The 22,252-nt window shown below is 40.2% G+C and overlaps 1 protein-coding gene across 2 annotated transcripts in view; it reads left to right on the top strand.

Moving 5' to 3' along the window:
• Positions 1-22,043, top strand: part of SACM1L (SAC1 like phosphatidylinositide phosphatase) — a 144,023-nt gene extending 121,980 nt beyond the window's left edge. Inside the window, exons 4-21 of one of the 2 annotated variants that reach the window (XM_061374970.1) lie at positions 107-181; positions 2,630-2,757; positions 3,762-3,911; positions 6,143-6,202; positions 7,919-7,952; positions 10,739-10,840; positions 11,593-11,678; positions 11,859-11,945; positions 12,398-12,466; positions 12,588-12,667; positions 14,648-14,746; positions 17,266-17,404; positions 17,632-17,701; positions 17,796-17,868; positions 18,301-18,394; positions 18,474-18,566; positions 19,225-19,282; positions 19,979-22,043. In XM_061374970.1, coding sequence (XP_061230954.1) covers positions 107-181; positions 2,630-2,757; positions 3,762-3,911; positions 6,143-6,202; positions 7,919-7,952; positions 10,739-10,840; positions 11,593-11,678; positions 11,859-11,945; positions 12,398-12,466; positions 12,588-12,667; positions 14,648-14,746; positions 17,266-17,404; positions 17,632-17,701; positions 17,796-17,868; positions 18,301-18,394; positions 18,474-18,566; positions 19,225-19,282; positions 19,979-20,115 — 1,634 coding nt within the window. In that variant the 3' untranslated portion in view covers positions 20,116-22,043. The remainder of the gene's footprint in view (positions 1-106; positions 182-2,629; positions 2,758-3,761; positions 3,912-6,142; positions 6,203-7,918; positions 7,953-10,738; positions 10,841-11,592; positions 11,679-11,858; positions 11,946-12,397; positions 12,467-12,587; positions 12,668-14,647; positions 14,747-17,265; positions 17,405-17,631; positions 17,702-17,795; positions 17,869-18,300; positions 18,395-18,473; positions 18,567-19,224; positions 19,283-19,978) is intronic. The other variant, XM_061374971.1, reaches the window with a different exon arrangement.
• The last annotated feature ends 209 nt before the right edge of the window (positions 22,044-22,252 follow it).

Raw genomic sequence — 22,252 nt, 5'->3', positions numbered from 1 at the left:
GATTTGACCAAGAAGCTTTGGCAAACCTACTTTAATAGTTTTTCCAATATAGGCACGAAAGAAGCAGTCTGAAATTCTAATGATGCTTTTTTCTTTTGCTTTTCAGTGAAGAAAGATGTTCCCCCCTCAGCTGTTACAAGGCCTATATATGGTATTTTGGGAACAATCCGTTTGGTAGCAGGTAAGGAAAAGAGAACTGTGCTCTTTAAAAATACTTAGGCAATATATATTGCTGAAGAAGCTTTAAAGGCAAAAATAGCATCTTGGATACTTACCAGAGGCTGCGCTTTCATCAGTAGGATGGCCTATCCTTGTTGCTGCTGGAGGATGGAGGTATCCAAATACAGTTGATCATGAATGTTCATGTACCTCACCTGCTCTAAAGGAAGGGTTAACTGATAACTAGTTGAGTCTTAAGGCATAGATTTCAAATGTGTGCAAAGAACATAATTTACTTTTCATAACTGTTTTAGTTGCAGGATTTGATGCGACAGTCAAATACTGAACTGTGAAGTTTGGCTTTAAATCAATAATCCTGGTACAGAACTGAGTGACAGGATAATAGATTAGTAGTTCAAGTAATGGTTGTCTTCCAACTATCCTACATATATAAAGAAAACTCAACATTAACAGGAAAAGGACAGACTGGAACAATTCTAAGTTTTAGGCAGTTGTTGGATAAGGTAAGAATAGGCTCTCTGCTTTTTCTAAGTATGTCGGTGTTCGGCTCTAAACAGTCACTGCCACAAATAAACCTGATGTGTAATGTCTGAGCTTTCAGACTTCACTTCTGGAGAGTTTTATTCAGTATGCATGCTCCTTATTACATCATTTTTCAGACTACTTTAGTCTCAAAACTCTAATAAAGTCTATATAAAAGGTCTTCTGAATAGCAACTTTTGAATAGCAATTTATGAATTGCTATTCAAAAGATCTTTTGTATAGACTTTATTAGAGTTTGAGACTAAAGTAGTCTGAAAAATGATGTAATAAGGAGCATGCATACTGAATAAATGTCTCCATACATAGAAAGGATTTAAGCTCACTCATTGCAGTATTCTCAACCAAAGCAAAGTATCATTGTGTTAAATGCAGTAAACTTCTCACAGGGTCTTAAACTACTGAATTTTATATGCTCATATTCTAAAGAATTGTGGATTTTGTAGAGTAAGAGTGATATAATGGACACCTGTGTCTTAGGTGCTTGACAAGGTCTGACTGTTTTAAAACTGAATTACCCAAAAGGGGAATTTTCACACATTACAGGCTTGGCAGTGACTGAATATTATACAAAATATAGAAGTATGCAACTTACTAAAATAGCCTTTTTCTTTCCATCCCCAAAGGTTTGCAGTGATTGTTTATATACAGCTGTTAACCTAAAGATAATATCAGTTAAAAGTGAATGATTTTGTGTTGTTAGTAAATGATACTGCGGTGTTAGGTAGTTTGTTATCGTCTGTAAAACTGGTTCCATATCTAGCAATGCAGCATCTTTGGGAAACATAAATATTCTTCACCTATTTACAGTGTTAAGGGGGAGGGGGATAAGTGCTGAATTAATATCCGAAGCTCTGAAGTCTCAAACAGAAGGTTGCATACGCAAATAGGAAAAGGCATTGAAAATTCATATCAGATGTATCTGTGCAGCATCTTTGTGGCATAGCTGTGGATGGAATCTGCTGCTTTTATAAGGTATCTGGATGCTTCTGACACACCAGCAAAAAGCAGTACTTAGAACTCGAGATGCAAACATGCTAGAGCATTTCTGAAGTGCTTAAATAGTCCAAATAAAAGGTATAACACCAGTACAAAAGTGTACTAGATTTGGGGTTCTGTGCTTCTGCATGGAAAAAAAAAAACACCTTGCTGTTTTGATCCATGGAAGTTGTAAGTAAGCATTTAATGGTTATAAGAGGTAGATCATGAGACATTTTTATCCATCAATATCCAATTTGATAAAGTGTTCTTTTTCTTCAAACCAAACTGGCACTGAAATATGATTGGTAGAAATAAGAGTATGTCATGTTTACCAGCAAGTGTAAATCCATTGCTTTGAGTGACCTGTCTTTATTATGGTTTTTTTGCTTTGTTACTTATGCAGCCAAGAAAACACTGAACTTCCTGTCAAATTATTAAAAGGAACCCCCCCTTCTCTTTCTTCCATTTTGAACCTGTTAGGAGAAATACTTTTTTAGGATAAGATGAATAGGGCTTTGGGTTCTGAAGCACGCTTCCTTTCATGCATTTCAGACTTGCTCAGTGCTTTCCAAACCACATTCAAGACTACTGGCCTCTTTCAGCATTTGCAAACCTGAAGACTTTCAGACAGTCTGGTCTGCAGTTTGAGTAGCTGACCCTTCTTTTTCCTGTCCATTTTCTAATTCCTTAAATGTAATGGGTAGCTCAAGATCTGTGAGCATAGAGAAGTGGGTAGCTTAGCATCTGTTCCAGCCCCCTTACTGTTAGGAATGAAGTCCTAGGTGTAAGTTGAAGAAACCTCACCCTTTCCCATCGGTTTCAGTTTTCTGGTTGTAGTTCTATAGTTACATGGTATGGTTATAGGCTCCTTCTCTTAATATGTGCATCTATTTATGGGGTTTTTAACTTTATTCTTTCTGATTTACAGGCACATATCTTATTGTAATAACAAAAAAGAAAAAAGTAGGTGAGATTTTCAGTCATGCAATCTGGAAAGCAACAGACTTTGACATCCTCTCCTACAAAAAGACCATGCTGCACTTAACTGATATTCAGGTAGGTGGATTCATGAGGGGATTGTGGGGGGATTATCTTATATTAATGTCCTTTACCACATGACCTAATTTGATGAAACTATGAAAGTTTCTTTTTAGGAAATCTTTTGAGCTGCACTTCATTTTCTGCTTTATTCAGGCTGCTATAATTGATGCAGTAGTTGGATATAGGGGAATATAAAGCTGTGTGATTCAAGATAACAAGCTCACATTGTGCAATCTTGAATATCATCCCCAGAGTTTGTTCTGCATATTGTGCATTTTTTCCTGCTGCTATGATGGTACACTCTTGTCTATGCTGTTGCTGTTAAGTCTTTCTCATAGCTTTCCTATTCTGATAGCCCCTATGATAAGCTGCCTTGCTGTCATCTAACTATCTGCCTTGCTTAATTTATGGGATTGTTCCATTACATAATTACCCATCAGGGAAGAATTGATTTTTTTCCTTTTTTGAGATGGAAAGGATGGAGATTGTATAAAATAGATGTGTTGGGGCTTGATAGAGAGTAGGTAAGGTGCCTAACCAATGGAGCTGAAAGGGAATCTGATGCTCTTCCAGGAAAGGAATGAGGCTAATCAAAGCTTGAACCAAACACAGGTTAGTTAGTGGGGTAATCCTGACAGTAAGTTGTAGCCTTTATTTGCATTGCCATCCCATTTGGCTTTTTGAATGGTTTTCAGGCGAACTAATGGCTTCCTTTTTGCTTGGCGGTTGCTAATACTAGTTTAATATCAGTACCTGTTTACCTCACAGGAGCCTGTTCTCTGCTCTCCACTGTTCTTGTAGAATTGGGTTGCAGTGTGCTAGCTGTCAGTTATCAGTGAACTGTTAACAAAATTGCAATCCCATGGTTTTCTCCTATGGTAATCTCTGAATGATCTGGAGGTCATGTGCTAGCACACTAGCAAGGTTCATCTCATCACTTTAGAAAGTAGCAGGAGCTTGTAAGAATAAGTAATGGTAATAAATGAGAGCTCTTCTGTCCGTTTTTTCTCATTCAACAGTTGCAGGACAATAAAGTCTTTTTATCAATGCTCAATCATGTCTTGAGCGTGGATGGATTTTACTTCTCAACAACATACGACCTAACGCACACTCTCCAACGATTAGCCAACACAAGCCCAGAGTTCCAGGAAATGAGTCTCCTAGAGAGGGTAAGGATGTGCTTTTCCTTAGTGCCTGTGTCTCGGGTGTTGTCAGTCAGCTCTGCATGGCTTAAGTTTCATTTATGCAGCTGATGTTTAAATGATGTCAAAACAAACTAGCACAAACTAAAGGTAAAGTTTAGGATGATATTGTGGAAATCCATGGTCCTGTTACACTTGAGCTGAAGCCTTCATTTTTTATCTTTTACAATCAATTAGTATGCTAAGTGGTAGCAGATACTGTTAAAGCATTTGTGGTCTTCTGTTGTACTATAAATGGCTTTACTATTTAAATCATTAATTTAAACTAGTGAAACAGATTTACATGTTGCTTGGATGCAAATCCTTATAACTGAACTAGAAAAAGATAGCACTGTTGCTGAACTGTAACTGAACTGTCCCTGTGAGCTGGTCAGTTGGGTTGTACTGGGCAGTTCTCTGGGAAAAAGAAACTGAGAGAGACAAAAAAGAAGCAATGAGTCAAGTTACAACTCGAGCTTGCTTTGTACCTTGCTTAAAACAAGGGTGGAAACTGGTGGTCTATAATGCTCCAGTACGCAAATCTGTTCGGCACTATGCCGTTTTATCAGAACTGTGATGGGTTGTGGCTGAGCCCTAACCCTTTGCCCAAAAGTGGATTAAATGGCACTCGACTTCATACTCTTTTCCAAGATCATGTGGAACTGAACGGTGGGGTTTATATCTGTTGGCCTTGGGATGTATTCTGTCTTAACCAGGCCTATTCCTTATGTTTGAAGTGTGAATTTAATACGCTGCTTTTGTCTTAATGATACCAGCCAAACGCATTTGAGCTTGAAATTCTCTGGTGCTTCCAGAGTTTCAGAATCTTTCATCTGGTAGTGTGCTGTATTGCAGCATAAATCAGGTCTAAACTGCCTAGACACTGAATACTGAAACCTTGGAAGTCAATAGCATCTCTTCTCCCTTTGCCAAAGAGGTGGCAATGGAGTCACAAGAAGTTGCCTCTTAGATACTGAAACTATCTAAACTGGGGCAGCAGCTTTTCAAAGATTAAAAAAATCAATTTAGAAATCAGTTTATACTTGGACTGTTTTGTGTTGTCAAATGCTGTTCTGGCAGCAGTCTTGCCCGGGAGAGCGGTTGCTGACATGAAACAATTGGTTTGACTTAAAACTGAGGCATTTCAGAAGGTTGTTTGAAAGGCAGAGCGCTGTAAAATAGCATCAGGTTTGAGTGAATTCAGATGTTAGAAGCTTAAAACAATTTTAGTGTAATTTCACACTCATCATTGCAGTATAATGGCTTAACTTAATGGATGATGGCAATTTTGGGCATCTCCAGTTCAATTCCACAAGAGGAGATTGGCCTGTAGTTGGTGTATGGGTATTTTGGTTTCTTACTTGCGTGTGTTTGAGTGTTTTTAAAAGAGTACTGACAGAAGGAAACCGCCCCAGTACAGAAGCACCAAAGCTTTGTATCGTGCTCTTTCACTAGTTCAAGGTACTGTAAATAGGATCTGAACAGTTCCTGGCAGATAGCTGTATTTCTTGTTTTCTATTAGACAAAGGAACGTTGCAACACTGAGCTTGAATTAACCCTTATCCTCGGTGACGTATTGTCTGCCTACCTCATCTTAAAGTTGAGATTTATTCCAGAGCCTGCCCTATGTTCTGCAGCAAATGTCACTTTTGTGACTAATCTGGTAGCTTCCTGGAATGTGCTCAGCAACCTGTTCAAGGCCCTTTTGAGGTGAATTAGACATAGGAAATACATGAAGAGAGTTATTTATGCTGCAGAATATAAATACTGACATCTTTTAAACTACAAGCATTGCTAAACTTCCAGTTCTCAGAACTGTTGATTATTGCATGCAGAACTCCATGCATTTTTACCTTCTGCCCCCTTTGAGTATTACCTTGCTGCTGTAGTTACAGTTTGAGAGCACTTTTCAAGGCCTGCTTACTTAGGGCACAGACCAGAATGTTGGTCTGATGCTGCAGCTCAGTTGTTAGCAGTTATGTATGCCTCGAGTGTCAGGCAGCACCCTCAAAGGTTGTGCTTCTCTTAACTGTTTTGATTTTATTTATATCATAGATGAGGATATGAAGGATACTGATGGAAGAAGGACATTCCATCTCCGTGTACCTCTGTTCCCCTAAACTTGTGCAATGCATGGATACTATGATAACTGCTTTACTCTGCATTATAGAGAACTGACAGTCTCTAAAAACCTGTTGGCTTTTCTTTTCTTGCTGCAGGCAGATCCACGGTTTGTGTGGAATGGGCATCTTCTTAGAGAATTTGCTGCTCAACCAGAGGTAAACACTTTGTAATGATTGTATTAATAGAGGATGAATATAATTTTGCTCTAAATATGCAATAGCTTCCTGTAATTGGGCCTCTTATTTCAGACAGCCAGAAGCTAGTATAACGTGGCTGTTCATCTTCTAGTTCAGCACAGCGAGTCTTTTGCTTTCAGACTCCCAACTTTATGTCAATGTTCTCACTACTACCTGTATTAAAGCTGGCTCTTGAAAATGTCTGCTGTTGAAGATGCTGTGCTGACACCATACTTGTCTAAACCAAAGGGGAAGTTACATTACACAGCATATGCTTTTCAAGCTTTTTGAAGTTTAACTACTTATTTGTTAATAATCTGTACTTTAGGTACAGGCAAGGTTCAGCTCATAACTTTTTTCCTAAGACTGGCTAGCATCTTTCTCTGGGTGCAGTTTAAATTCCATTTGCTTAGTGAATAGGTCATAAAGCTGGTATTAAAAATAAAACTGACAGTTTAGAATCTTTAATTTTATGTCAAATGAAGACTAAGAGGAGTGTAACCTCGAATTCACTTAGTCCAGCAAATACAAGGGCATGACCATGAACCATAACTGTAGTACCTCAATGGCCAGCCTGATTTAAGCTGCTTCCTGCTACACGTGGCTGTCAGTTAAGGCCACAAGGATGCTCAGGGGCTGGAGCACCTCCCATATGAAGGCAGGCTGAGAACATTGGGGCTGTTCTGCCTGGAGAAGAGAAGCTGCGTGGAGACCTCAGAGCAGCTTCCAGTGTCTGAAGGGGGCTACAGGGATGCTGGAGAGGGACTCTTCATCAGGGACTGTAGCGATAGAACAAGGGGTGATGGGTTCAAACTGAAACAGGGGAAGTTCAGGTTAGATCTAAGGCAGAAGCTCTTCCCTGTGGGGGTGCTGAGGCGCTGGCACAGGGTGCCCCAAAAAGTTGTGAATGCTCCATCCCTGGCAGTGTTCAAGGCCAGGTTGGACGGGCTTGAGCAGCATGGTCTAGTGTGAGATGTCCCTTTGCATGGCAGGTGGTTGGAACTGAATGACCATAAGGTCTTTTCCAGTCCAAACTATCCTATGAAAACACATATCCTTCAGATGTGTGCTGAGCTTCTCAAATTGTCTGCACTACAGCAACCTTTTCTCTCTATCAGTACTTCACATTTATCGCACTGAATGACGCACTGCTTCTATTTCTGTCTCAGTAACCTGTGGAAACGTGCTCTTACATTAGGCAGCACTGTTCCAAAAGGCTGGATTGTGCAGTGCTTCTGGAATGTGAAGATAGGAATTACCGAAGGGCTGTTGTGCATATTTTGGAGGCATGTGACTGGGTTATACTGTTTGAATAGTGCTGTGCAGACAAAGCTTGGGAAATGAGAGAAAAGCTGTGGTGGGAACAGCAAAGAAAGCCAAGTATGGCTGGTTTGTGAAAACAGATGCAGAAGGCAAAACACACAAGTAGGAAAGGGAGATAACTGATAACTGAGGGCAAGCATGAACTGTCACGGTTGCTTAACTAGGATTAGGCTCTCACTTTTTCCCTGCTGCTAATAAGGATTATTTCTGTTGCTGTCTTTCCTCAAATGTGTCTTTCTTGGAAAGAATTACCGCACCCAAACCAAAAATTAAAGGCTATAACTTACATCAAACGAAACTGCTAGCCAAAGTCATGTCACTCTCTTTGGCTGCTAGTGGTTAGTATTTTAACATGTATTATGTATGTTTCAGATCCATAGGTTTGCTACGCCAGTGATGCACGGATGTATCCTTTTGTGTTGTAAGATTGACTATGGGAATCTAACAGCAAAGTAGTTGCTATTGAGGCTGCTCAACTGGCTATGTTAGCAGCTATACCATAGACCACGTCAGAATGAGGTTGTAGTTTGTTCAGGTGTGAGCATTAGATATTGCTTAATAGCCCACTCATGTTCATATACTTGAATACTCTGCCTTTAAGGCTTAATGAACTTCATTTTACAGGTATGATTTCCATAGCTATCTTTCAATGAGATTAAAAGTTAAGATGAGCATGGCAAATGCTCTTACATCAGCCTTAGTACTTACTATCTTTCTGTAAGGATACATTCATTTAGCATTTACTTTGGATATAAAATAAGGGAGAACAGTTTTGACTTGAAGGAGTGATTATGGATGTTCCTGTTGATGAATAAAAGGGTAAGTTCTGCTGAAGGCTCCTGGAATGCTGCTTCTAACCAGCTGCTTTTCCTGCACTAACACTTAGGGTAACAGCCATTTTAGCAAAGCAGTCATGAGTCTGTTTCTGAGAAGGGGTGTATGCTGTGAGTAAGCCTAATGCTTTCTGGAAGCAGTGTTCCTCGTGCAGCGTGTGATCAACAATAAGCCCCAGATGCTTCTACACTGGCAGCATGAAAAGGACTGGCAAAGCTGGATAGAGCAGCTCATGCCACATTCTCCTTATTTCTTCCATTGCAAAGGTCCCTCAGGTGTGTGCAGGGAGCAGCTTCCAGATGGGATCAGTTGTTCTGGTAGGACTGTTAGCAGCTGGCAGATCTCCAGTCCCCTCTCCTGTGACTTCATTTAATGGAAAATGTCATGAGAGTAGGTGGAATGGCAAGGAAAGATAGCAAAAGGGAACTGTCAAAGCAGCCCAGTCCTTATCCTGCAGGTCCTGGGTGGAAGAGTCTGGGTGGATTGCAATTAACACCTTCCTCTGTCCTATTTTCACTGTATAAGTAATTAGCATAAGTCATGTATGTATTGCAGTAATTCTAATACTAACCAAACACCTTTAGAGAACCCATGAATTCAGAGAAACTGAATTTTTAGTGATGAAAATGTTGGGGAGTGCCCTAAGCAGAACTGGTACAGTGCCATTTCCAGTTACTTCAGTGAAATCAAAAACTCTTCCCCCCCCCATCCCCAAACTGAAATATATCTTGTTCATCTGGGGTCTTGCAGTGGTGAGAGAGAATGGACTGACTTGGGTAAATCAAGACTTTGATCATCTAAAGCCTGAACTACAGTTAATATTTCCCTTGCTGCTCAAAAAACCTCCAACCCTTCTAAAGGACAATAAATCATGCCTTTTCCTTTTATCTATATGCAAGTAGCCAACAGCAAGATGCCATTTGAGACAGAGACTGCAGTTAGAAAATGGGCTGATTATAGAGGTAACCTTTCTGGCAGGGAGCTGTTGGCTGTACGTGTGTTGAATTAAAGGGGTAGGACCTGGCAGTCATTTTCCAGGACAGCAGAGAAATATTTCTTTTTCACACTCCAATTTATGACTTATGAGAAGATGCTGGATTATGTAGGACCGATTTGTATTATTGTTTGGAGTTCTTTACAAACAGTATTAGCACACATACATAAATCAAGATGTTGCATGTATGCAGCCAGTGTGCTTTTCAACATGTTAGGTGCTCATATGTGACATGGCTGCTTTATGTCCCATTTGAATCATAAATGTGGAATCTAGATTTCATGGTAAAATGGGCTTTTTATTTACCAGCCTCAAGACAAAGTTCCTAAATTCCTCAAACAACAGGAGTCTGCAGTATGCTAATACTGCTCAAGACCAGGTTGGACAGGGCGTTGGGTTGTACGTGGTCTAATGTGAGGTGTCCTTGCCCATGGCAGGGGGTTGGAACTGGATGATCTTAAGGTCCTTTCCAGACCAAACCGTTCTATGGTCCTATGAATACTGCAGCTTGCAAAAATTGGTCATTTTGGTTATGTGTTTGCTTCAGAGTTGCGAGTTTCAGTTTCTAGGGGCAAAGGATGAAAGCCTGTGGGAAACTATTCATGATAAATGGTGATCTCTCTTAATATTTGATTGTTTACTGTAGTCCAAATAAAGGCAATTATAAGCAGCAAAGAACAAGGCTCTCAAACTGAAGCTAGCTGTCAGTGGTCCCTGTTTGTTTGATTACTCTGAGATTAAAGGGTATCTGCCACTTTGGATATCTAGCCTAAGCAGGAAATCATTCCTGTGTAAGAAGCTTCCGCTGCAGGTGTGTTCATTCTTTTCCTTGGCATGGATTTAAAAGCCAGTCTACATTACTGCTCGTTCTGGCAGCTGTAAATGTGCTGTCTGTTGCACGTACAGGTGCAAGGTGTAATAGCCCAAGCTATTCGCTGCTCTAAAAGCCTTTCTGAAGTGGTATTGTTTTGTTAAAAGCAATAGGAGCAAGAACCTGTTCAGATAGCTTAACACAAGTGTGGATGAGATGGATGTAGCACTGAACAGAACTTCAGCAGTCAGTCCAGTCAGTGATATACGTAGGACATAACACTACATTAATCTTCTTTAGAAGCCCATTTCCTCAATTATAGCAGCTTTAATGTGTTCGTCAGTGACATCACCTATGGCCTGTCATTTTGTGGTGTGCATACTGATCCCAGTGCTCTCAAGTTTAATGTTTGGCTGGTGTTGAACATATTGGTGTGGGAAATGCTTAGAGATCATTTTGAATGTAGTGACTTGGTTCCTTGATGTTTCCTACCTCTGGATATATAAAAATACCCTAATGAGCTCTTGGGGTTTTCCTTAATGTTCTTCACTAGTTATCACCATGCACTCTTGTTCTATTAATGGCAAGTGTTTTGACTGGCTGCTGATTTCCAGAAGAAGCTGTTTCAGGGCTGGTGTGCGCTACTATGTGAGAGGTAAAATAGCAAATGGATTTCTTTTTAAAACCAAGCAAATTCCAGCTATATGTGACTCACCTTTTAAGAGTTATTGTTGTGTAAAGGCTTGCACAAAAAATGCTTATAATAGTTTGTCTCAAGACAAAGAAAATATTAGGAACCTGTATGATATGAAGCGTGTTCTGGTATCGTATTAAAACTGATTCTAGAGATAACTGCAGAAGCCTTATAGGGCTTTTTAACACTTTACTGGGGAGGAGTTAAATGCAAGTGGTGTAACAGCCATCTTGGCCTAGCAGTAAATTCAGTGACAGCATCATTGGTGCTAGCAGTGGAGCCCTGAATAGTGGTGTGTTCTCTAATTGTTTCAAGTTAAAAGGTGAACAAGGAAATAAATTTCAATCACTTTCTCTGTTCTTAGCCCCAACATACATGCTTTTGAAGAAATTGGTTGGTTTCTGCAGTGCCATTGCTATTGAATTATCAGTATTTCTGTGTCAAAGCACTTGCATCTTATTTTGTATTAAACTGCTCAGTTTCTATGGCTAGAAATACCCAAATGTGTTAAGCACATCTGTGCTTCTTCAAGTTAAATTGGGTACAGATGAGGTGGAATTTTTGCCAGAGGTGTTTAATTTGCCGTCTTCAGGCAGCTCTGTGGTATTTTCATGCTTTCTGTGAGTGCTTAAGGACAGGAAGGAAGCCTTTTGTTGATACGCTGTCACTGTTCTGCAGCCAGACTTGCTTAATAAGGTCCTTTTCCTACATAGGTATTGATTCAGAAGGGCATGCTGCTAACTTCGTTGAAACAGAACAAATTGTGCATTACAAGGGCAGCAAGGCATCGTTTGTTCAGGTAAAGGCAGTTTAAGGAACTGCTCACTGGCTTAAGATACCTAGATTGCTCTATGTTTCTAAATATAAATTGTATACAAGATTTGCATGCACATGACCTAACCCAGCCTGCTTCATCTTGAAATGGCAAGTGAGTTTGTAAGTGTTTTGTTGTTTTAAACTGTTTTCCATTCTTTTGCAGACCCGTGGATCAATTCCTTTTTTCTGGTCTCAAAGACCAAACCTCAAGTATAAGCCAAAGCCGCAGATCAGCAAGTCAGTAAATCATGTATGTGAGTGTTTGTTGTGTCTTGGGGTTTAAACATATTTCTGGGCTCATGTTTGTGTGATCAAGTAACAAACTGTAATCAGAGGAATAAAAATCAGCAGTCCTGGGTTGAGCTTTACTTTTAAAAAGAAGTAGCAAGAAGCCTTGTACTCAAAGGTGTGTTCAGAGACTGAAAAAAGCCCAAACATCAATGGGGATAGTTTCCCTTTGGTTCTTGTTTGCAGGAGTTCTAGCAGCTGCACAATACTTGTTATCTGTGGCATGTTTATGCAGGCAAGCTGAATGGACTGGGGGGATGAAAGTAGAAATGTATTAGCACAATAGAGAACATCAAACGCTTCTTAGCTACTACCTATGTGGTATCATCAAAAAGATGATAATAGAGATCTGTTGTAAATCACAGCTCTTAAGTGCGTTGACAGATGTGTGCTACTTTTTCCTTTCTCTTCTAGATGGATGGCTTCCAAAGACATTTTGACTCGCAAATAATTAGCTATGGAAAGCAAATGATTGTCAACTTGGTATGCTTTCACTTGTTCTTCCTGAAAAAGCTGATGTTCTTCTAAGCAGGCTTTTGAATAATACTCCTTTTTATATATATTTCTTTTTAATTTTCTTCTCTTTATTTTTTCTTCCTCCCAGGTTAACCAAAAAGGTTCAGAAAAGCCTCTTGAGCAAACATTTGCCAAAATGGTAGCCAACATGGCAAACGGGATGGTCAGGTACGTGTGAAATGAAAGGATACATTCTGTGTTGAAAGCTGAGCATTGCCTCCAAGTGATCAGATCTCTTGGAGGGCTTTACCAACGGCCTGATGTGTTTGAGTTTTATTTTCATCAAGTAGCTTGCAGATAGGTAATGCCCCTACCTCAGAGCTCACGTTCTAAGCAGAATGTGAAGAGGGCAAAGAAAGGAGTCAAAACAAAGAAGGGAGCTCAGAGACAATGGTAATGCCAGTGTTGGAGTAATAGTGTGATCATAGAATCATAGAATAGTTAGGGTTGGAAAGGACCTTAACTGTGACAATCTGCATTTTAGGGTAAAGAAATTATGCCCTGCAGACTAGCTTCTGGCAAAAGGGCTTGGTTCATTGCTGCTTAGTAAGGGAGTGCTGAGTGTGAACAAACCAGTATTGAGGTAAAAGAGAAAACAGTAAGGGGAGCATGTAATTTAAATGTCAACCTCAGTGTGACAATGAGGCAAGAGAGTGGGGAACGCACTTTAATCATAAGAGAAATTCCTTATCTTCGTGGGAATCTTGGGTGCAGTACGGTTTTACAGCCTGCCTGTGCTTGCTTTCACTAACTTCTGGAGGGAGGGCTAGTAGCCAACTCCCACAGGTACTTACCTTTTCCTTTTCCTTGAAATGGCTGTGTAGGGTTATTGTCACTCATGTAAATCAAAGGACAAAATTCTCTACTTGTGGGCAAAAAGGCATCCTGTTTTAAGAATGTTTCACTTCTGTCTAAGCATTACTAAGGAATCAGAGAGTATAATCAAGATGCCCTGATAAATCCTGATGTACTTAGAATTTTTCCCAAGCCTTTTTCTGCTTCTATGGTGCCCTGCTGCTGCCTTCACCAGGGTAGTTAATGTCTGTCCCACTTCTGTATGCTTCTTTTACTACCCTCAGGGGTGCGTTTGTGTGTTATTGGGATGTGGGTGTGGATTTTCCTTCTAGCTTTGTTAAAAAAGGACCACTTCTAAGGTGAGCTCTTTTCTCACTCTCACACTTAGGTTGGTATTGATACCAACAGGATGCACAAAGCTTGTGGAATTCTGTGCACCTTTGCTATAAAGTCACCTGGTGGAAACCAAGATGTAAAATGCTGACACGGTGTGTTTCAGTGATGTTCTGTATGCATTAAAAAGTAGTGTTTTGCCAGCACATTTTTCTTAATGCTGCCAAAATCCTTTTTCTTTGTTAATCAGTTTTGATGGCATTTACCTGCCAGACTAACACTTGTCTTCAGCATATATATGCCATCTTTAGTCTTGAAAACTTGGTGAATGGTAACTTTTGGATTATAAAGACTTGGAGAGGAATGTAATGTTGTTTAATTCACAGGATATATGTATGTGTGTGTGTGTGTGTTTGTATATGAAAGTTGAATCAAGCACCACTCCTCTAGATCATGTCTCACCAGAAATGAGTTGGCTGTTAAGATCTTGTTCCAAGTCAGTAGCTGTTTAAGGCTAGCTGTTCAAACAGAACCTGTCTCAGGTTTCTAGAGAGCTGTCAAGGGAATTATGCTGCATGCCAGCAAAGAATGTTGCATTTCAACACCTCAGTCTCTTTCAAAAGTGGGCTGAAATTCCCAATGCCGTTGCTTGGAAGAGAGTAGGGCAAAAGAATTGGAGATGAAATCAAATTCATATCCTTTCTGTAATTACTGAAGGGAAAATAGTAGCCAGAAGGTAACGTGAGTAACTTGGAACTCAATGTGTGCTTCCCCAGACTAGTGGTGTCCTGTAAAGGAATGTAAATACTGTCACTGTGCACGCTATGGATGCAGCCTCAGGAAAATTAGAGTGCTGATGAAATCCACAGATACTTGCTGGAAGCTATCTCTAAAGAAAACCACATCCTCTGTCACTATCTGTTTTATTGATCAGCCTTTTCCTCGGGGGGATGTGGGGGAGTCTGAGACCTTCACTGCAGTACCTACCTAATCTGAAAAGATGCTTCTCTCTCTGAACAGATATGTAGCATTTGACTTCCATAAAGAGTGCAGCCGGATGAGATGGGATCGGCTTCAAATTTTGATGGATCAACTAGCAGAACAGCAGGATGAGTTTAGGTAAGGCTCTGCAGTTTGTTTCTGTACTGTTAAAATGAGACCACTTTCTCATAGTGTTGCTCTTGAGTCAGAGCACAACAAACCAGACATGTAATCTTCTGTAAACAAGGTGCTTTCATATGCATTAGGGTTTACATATGGAAACACTCTTGCTAATACCATGCAAGGTTAGAGACCTGGTGGTGGGTAAGATATAAAGCCCTTTATATGTCCCAGTAAAATGGTCCTGGGTGTTGTAGCAGCCCTGCATTGTGAGTCAAGGGCTGCCTTTGTGCCTTAGGGTAAAAGGTTAGACAAAGAAATGAGCATGCATGCAATAAGCTGTTAAACAAAAGTAGTCTCCTTAAGTGATATTTTTTTCATCCAGTAGTAATTCCATGTGTTGTCCACTGCAAACTGCTGCTACTGAGTGTCCAACACTTGGTAGCAACTGTGTTGCTGAGTGTCCAACACCTGAGTACTCCTTCCACCAGCACCTGCTCTCTGACAGTGTTTTCTCTAACACATGTGGTTGTGGCTCCAAACCTTGACACTGATACTGTTAGCCCTTGCTAACATAAGTGACCCACAAGGAAACAAATTCTGATTTTGTTGAGTCATAAAACTAGACTAATTGTCTAAATCAGCTTTAATCTTGTAGTCCCACAAGTGTGTTTAAAACTGTTCTTGGCCTTTGCTACTTGCAGACATGTAGATTGCTAGTGGAACTGGTTCCTTTGTTCTCTTTTCTGATTGCTTCCTTCCTGTTTCTAAAGTACCACGCCTCAAGCACAAAGTAGATCAGCTGAAACGTTATAAAACTGGCAGTGGTTTATGCTATCAAAAAACCCCAAGTGACCTGTAGGCTAGAGTAAGAGTCTCATGAATGAAATCTCTTACCTGGAATGAAGGCTATGGGAATAGTATAAATAAATCAGATGGTAGTGAATATTCTCTGCCCACCACCCTGAAAAATACATGAAGAGCTGACAAATAAATTGGCTTTGAGCACTTTGAATAAGGAGAAATAAGCATGTAGGCTTCCCATACAGCAAGGATCCTTTATTCTTAGACTGAACGCTGAATCCCATAAAGCTGTGTGTCTCTAAACCAAGATACAAAAGTGAAGGTTCTTCCTCAGGATTAGGCTGGCTCTACCATACCTTGTTCTGTTTCATCTAGGGTGATGGTTGCTTAAACAGGAACAGAAAGTCTTGAGTTCTGATATTCTTAGGAAACAGTTGTGCAACCCTGAGAGAGGTGAACAGTTCAATGGAGGTAAACAACTCTCTTTTCTGCAGGTTAAATCCAGTTGGGAAAGACCTGTCAGAGAGCTGGCTTGCTGGGTTTGAGGTGGTGAGGGTGTATGAAGTGTTTCTAGAGCAACTATAGGAGATGCAGCACTTAACACTTCTGGTTAATAAAATAGTTTTACTCTTCAACTATACTGATTATCCTAATATCAGTTCTAGGCAAAGCTTGGTGGGAGAAGGGGAAAATGAGGATTTCACAGGTGTTGGTTCCCTTTAATCATACAACAATGTAAAACATGGTTTTAACAAAACTAATTCTTCAGGAAAGACAAAAATGGGTCTTCTTAACACAAAGTTGATTAAAGTAAATGTACAGGCTTCTAAGGCTCTTGATTTTTTTACTTTTGCATGGCTTTAAGACTTTAGAAACTTAATACTGTACAGTAACAGTGGATCATATGCTAGTCCACATTCAGAGTCCGTAACTACATAATGGAGTAACTTAATCTACAGAATATGATCTGTCAGTCTTTAGGCAACTGGAAGTTTCATGCTGTGGCAGAAGGGCAAGTATAATTCTGTCCCATTCACACATCCAGCTGATAACTTGATCAGCATATTTGTTTTACCAGCTCAGTATTCAATTCAAAGATACCTAGTTTTGTTAATCAAAAAGATTGAGGTAACAATTAGCATATGCTGTTGCAGGAGAGAACATCTGGTTCCCCCAGATGTTCTCATAATGGAGAGAAGAGTGGCAGTAGCAGGTTTTCAAACTTTAGCCTTAAAGATCTGAATGCCTTCCTGGAAGAAGTGTGCCTGAGAGTTTATATGGCTCTTCTGTGCAGTGGTGACTGGGTTGAACCAGGTGACCGTGTATATATACAAATCTGGTTACTTCTGCTGTTACACTCTGTTAATGATCTTGCTATCCATGGAGCTAGGAACTTGCCATAACTGAAAAAGTAAAATGTAAGGCTCTGATTTCATACCTCAGTCTGCTCTTCCCAGTGGCATAACTTAGTATTGCTGGTGGGCTTTCTAAGTTAGAAGAGTGCAATTAGAAGGGCAAGAGTGCCCTGAGATTACAAGATGTTCATATATCAATGCTAGTCTCCAGTGTTGGAGGGGAAGAATTCAAGGTGACCTCAAAGTTCAAAGCCACATCTAAGAACTCTTTGTGTGCTCAAGACAACTGTGTTCTGATTGCTAAAATACTCACTTCTGAAAAGATGTGGTTTATGTGGACTGTTATCTATAAATACTTAAGTGCATTGTATGTGTTAGTTATTTTCTAGTAGATTCCGATGGTAAAATTGTGACTCAGCAGGAAGGAATATTCCGCAGTAACTGCATGGACTGCCTGGATCGGACTAATGTGATTCAGAGCTTGTTGGCACGCCGATCTCTTCAAGCCCAGCTTCAGGTAAATGTTCTGTTCTTGTTTAGCACGCAGGAAGAGGAGAGAGGCTTTCTGTTTGGAACTGAAATACAATTTTAACACAGCAATAAGAGCTTGCGTATTTGAGTCACTGTGCTACTACTTGAAATGCATTAGCCAGACTCTGCTTTGATAAATCCAGCTTTTTCTGATAGCATATCCTGATTTTTCTAGTGAACTCCTAGTAAGCCTCGATCTGCTCTTTGTTTTAGAGGCTTGGTATTCTGCATGTTGGACAGAGAATTGAAGAGCAGGCAGACTTTGAGAAAATCTACAAAAATGGTAGGCTGTTTATAGAGTTCAAACAATTGCAGTTTTTTTTTTTTCCCAACCAGAGTAAATAACTTCCTTAATCTTAATGTTTTCCTATTCACAGCATGGGCTGACAATGCTAATGCTTGTGCCAAACAGTATGCTGGAACTGGTGCCTTAAAGACAGACTACACAAGGCAAGTCAGCCTTTCTTGTAAAGGCCGCCTGGATTGGTTTTGGCATGTTTGGGATTTTCTTTAAGTCTTCATATCTGAGAAGGGGCTTAGGCTGTTAAGCTTTGCAGTGGCTCAACTGGTAAAATATCAGACTAAAGTCTACGGAACACTATTGTTCACTGTGTTCATACGAAAGGAAAGAAGACTATTGGGAAATAAACCCAAGCAAATGTGCTTCTTCAAGGCACACTTATATTGTTGGGTGGAAAGAAGTGTAACTTTCAAACTTAGTTACAAGTACTGTGTGGTAATAATGCAGAGGCAACACTAGATGAATAGCTGCATGTAAATACACTTATTAAACATAAGCCCATGAAAGAACTGTAAATCTGAAAGTGTCTTCCTGAACGTATAAACCTATTTGAAACGTTTTTTCTAAACTCCTTTTTGCAGAACTGGGAAGAGAACTCAGTGGGGCTTAATAATGGATGGATGGAACTCATTAATACGTTACTACAAGAACAACTTCTCTGATGGATTTAGACAGGTAAGTTAGGCTTTTAACTGTGGGGAAGTGCAACAACATTGTTCTGCATTTCAGCTCTTAATCTCCCTTTCTCTTCCAGGATGCAATTGATCTTTTTCTTGGGAACTATTCTGTGGATGAAGTAGAACCTGCTAGTCCTCTGCATGTCCAGAAAGACTGGAAGTTCTTAGCTGTGAGTATGCAGACTGTTCATGACTGGAGGAACACATACAACCTTTTAGTCACTTGCTTCATGTGACTAAGTAGAACTTGTCTACTGAGTGATGAAGTGTGCTTATAATCTGGTTATGTTTCTATGATACCTACTTATAGGACTAAACCCAGCCTGTTCCCTTGACAGAAAATGGAGTGTGTTGAGGTATTGTAAAAAAACCTGCTGCTTGCTGTTCCTTAAAAACGTGTTTTATGAAGTGGAAAGGGAGAAACTCTGTCACCACCAGTGACTCTCTCCTTCTGCGGAAGCAGCTTGTGAAGATCTCATTCTTCATGCACAGACTGCAACACAAAACCTCCACTTTCTTTATTTTTCCTCACCCTTTTGAAATGGGATTTGGGACTTTCTGGGTTCAACTATTTGCTGGTGTACTCTTCTCTTAAAAACACAAATCTCAGCCTCTCTTTTAATAGACAGGAGGTGTATTTTAAGAATTAACCTAGTTAATTCAACACACTCCTCCAAAATTTTTTGTACCTGACAACAGGTAAATAGGGAATTAAAGCAACTTCATCGCAAAGCAAGTAAATAGCTTTGTAGTACAGCCCATCTTAAAGCAAATCAAGGCGTGTATGTGCTGCTATATCAAATGATTATTCTTTTTCTCTTTCCCCAGTTGCCTATTATTATGGTGGTTGCTTTCTCCATGTGCATTATTTGTCTGCTTATGGCTGGTAAGTCACTATTTTTTAATTGCACAGAATTTGCTTGCTTGTATGCAGACTTCCTGTAAAAGATTACCGGAAACTATTAAGTATAAAATTGCTTCTCCATCATCCTAAAAGGTGTTTGAGCGTGGCTCTGAAGATTGAGAGCTAGAACTGTGTCATTAATGTGGAAAGACCTGGGCTACTATAGAAAACAGTGTTAAAACTTTTATAGGAGTCATTTAAGGGGCAATTAGTTGCCCCCAGATTTATCTGCACCTAAGTAGATAACTATTATTGTTATAGCAAGATGAATCCCTGGAATAATACCTGATGTAGGGCAGAAAGACGGTTCAGAAAAGTCAGATACAGGCATAAGCCTGTTCTGATGTACGTGTCTGTAATCTAAATCTGTGCTGGCAGTTGTGAAGATTTGTGTTGTGCCTTGAATTTTTTATCATCAGTGCCCATATAGTTCTTGGCCTCCAACTTCTGTAGCTGTCTGTTCAAAGTGTTCCAAGAACCTTGTGGCAAACACAGTTTTCCTAGGTAAGGAAATAGAGGAAGAAGAGACCCCAGTGTCCAGGAAGGACTTCTGACTTCATCTGACTGCAGATCTCAGGGGAGGGGGGGGCGGCTTGAAATATTTTGCTTTTGTACTAAAAAGCCTCTCTCTGGTCACTGGAGATAATGAGCCTAAAATGTTTATCTGACTCTTAACAGGTGATACATGGACTGAGACAATGGCCTATGTGTTTTTCTGGGGAAGTGCAAGCTCTGGAACTTTTGCCATCATCCTTTACAACGGCAAGGATTTTGTAGATGCACCCAAGCTGGTCCAGAAAGAGAAGATGGACTGAATTTGTGTGTGTGGAAAGCGGCTTGGTAGTGAGGATTCCTCGAGCCACACTTGGAGTCTCTACTGACCTGCTTTCCACACCGAATAGTGATCTTTTTAGCGTTGGTGGTGTTGGGGGGCGGAGGAGAGAAAATAGTGTCCTATGGTGGTGGTGGCAGCTTTCAACTGAGACTTGATTAAACAGTCTTTAGTTGCAATGGTCTCTGGAATATTGCATTAGTGGAGTGGGCTCCACTCCTATTGAGGCAGTGCAAAGATGCAAATCAGCATCTTGGTGTCTGGAATGTTTTAGGGCATAAGCGGGCTGCTTCAGCTCATAGTCTGCCTGGGCTGTTTCAGCTGAGTATTTGGTCTCTGGCTTGACAGGTGAGAGCTCTGATGCTGTTTGTGCATCAGAATACGCAGATGTTGAAGCATTAATAATGGAGCTTCTAGTCTCTGAACAAATACAGCTTCACACCAATAAAATGTCTTGTTCCAAGACTCACAGCTGGATTATATTTGTTGTGATAAAAGTCCACGTTAAGGAGTCCTTCGTGCATATTCGTGTGTGGATTCTTTTCACTAAGTAGAAAAGATATTTTGAATCCTAATGCTCTTCTCAAATGAGCTTTTGTCCTGTCTTGTTAATCTAGGACTGATGCAATATTCTACTCATCATTGTAGGGTGGAAGGGCAGTGTAATTGGATGTTCCTGAAGTTGCAGATGTCTTGCACTGTTTCAACATTACAGTCTCCAGATGATACATTAGTTAGCAAGTTAAAATATAGAATTTTTCTTTCTAAAGGTGTAAATGAAATCAAAGAATGTAAAAATCCTTTGCAGTGTTTCTTGAACCTTCCTTATGCTAAAGGTCCAAAGTATTCCATTACTTTAAGAATGGGTCGCAACATGAAAGGTGAACTTCATATTGTTTTGCTTGTCAGCTGCTTCTATTCTTGGTTATGTTGAAATTTATGAAAGAAGGAATAACAACAGGAGGAGAACGTGTTTAGTCTGAACTCTGTGTTTGCACTTGGGAGCAGCAGCTTGCTTCTCATGCATGATATTGTAACATACTCTTCAAAAGACAAAAAGCTACAGAATCATTTGTGCTGGTTAATAATACATATGTGTCTTTAAACGTAGTGCTTCCAAGCTGTTAAAAAAACAACATAAGTAAACCTAATTGAGGACCAATTTTAATCTATTTTGTCACTTATTTCATATGGTTTGTTCAAAACCAGCCATGGAACTTGCTTAAGGCGCTGTGCTTTGTTTAATAGTTCCTGTGAGTACGGCTGTATATTCAGATTGCTAGTGTACCATTTAAAATGGGGGCAAAGGAGGATCATGTAGAACGCTGGGACGAGCACAGTTGAGGCTAGAACACAAAACACTGGACTCTGGGTGTTCCCTTGAGTTACAACTGAAAATATGTACAGATTTTTGCAACTGTTAACTGTTCATTTTAACCTTGAATGTTTCTGGAGGCCTCTCCAGGGTCTGTGTAAACATAACCTGTTCATAAGCACTAGTACTTGCAAAGTGTCTGTTTGCTTCTAGATGCTGTAACGGAAATACCAGTTGGCAGTTAACTGGGAAACCCTCTAACTTAAAGTTTTCAAAGGTGAGCTCCATTACAGGCTGAAAGTCCCAGAACACCACAGACTCTGCATTTGAAAGGCACGGTTTTGATGGCTCTCTGGCATTTGAAGCTCGGCACAGTTGTCTTGTAGTCTAGAACTAAATCCTTGCATCTTTGGTGAAGAATTTGTTGCAGCAAAGGCCGAACTTGAATCTCTAGTATAAAAGGTTTGTCAGCTGTGGAATAACGCAGGTTTCGGAAGTTGGAAAGCACCTGCATTTCAGTACTTCACAAAGAGTCTGTATTTCTAAAATCACAAATGGTGTTCTCATAAATGACAATAAAATGTTCAACTTTTCTAGATAGCTGGTCCGTGGTGTGTGTTGTGCTTTGGAGTGGCTGTTCTCAGATTGATCCTCAGGAACAGTTCCTCACTGGAAGGACACTTTGCTTCCTTCTCTGCTCTACAGCTGCAGACCTTGCTGGTTGCTGCTTCAGTACCGGTGACTGTGCCCTGGTGTTGGTGTTAGGCTCACGTTCCAGTCTTCATTACCATGGCTGGATCTCGGT

Source organism: Neopsephotus bourkii, unplaced genomic scaffold (genome assembly GCF_033783945.1).
Source record: "Neopsephotus bourkii isolate Nb327-2 ecotype Australia unplaced genomic scaffold, CSIRO-AGI_Nbou_v1 NB_1655, whole genome shotgun sequence".
Classification (NCBI taxonomy): Eukaryota; Metazoa; Chordata; class Aves; order Psittaciformes; family Psittacidae; genus Neopsephotus; species Neopsephotus bourkii.
Note: the sequence above shows the minus strand (reverse complement) of the source record. Positions and strands in the feature narration are given on the sequence as shown.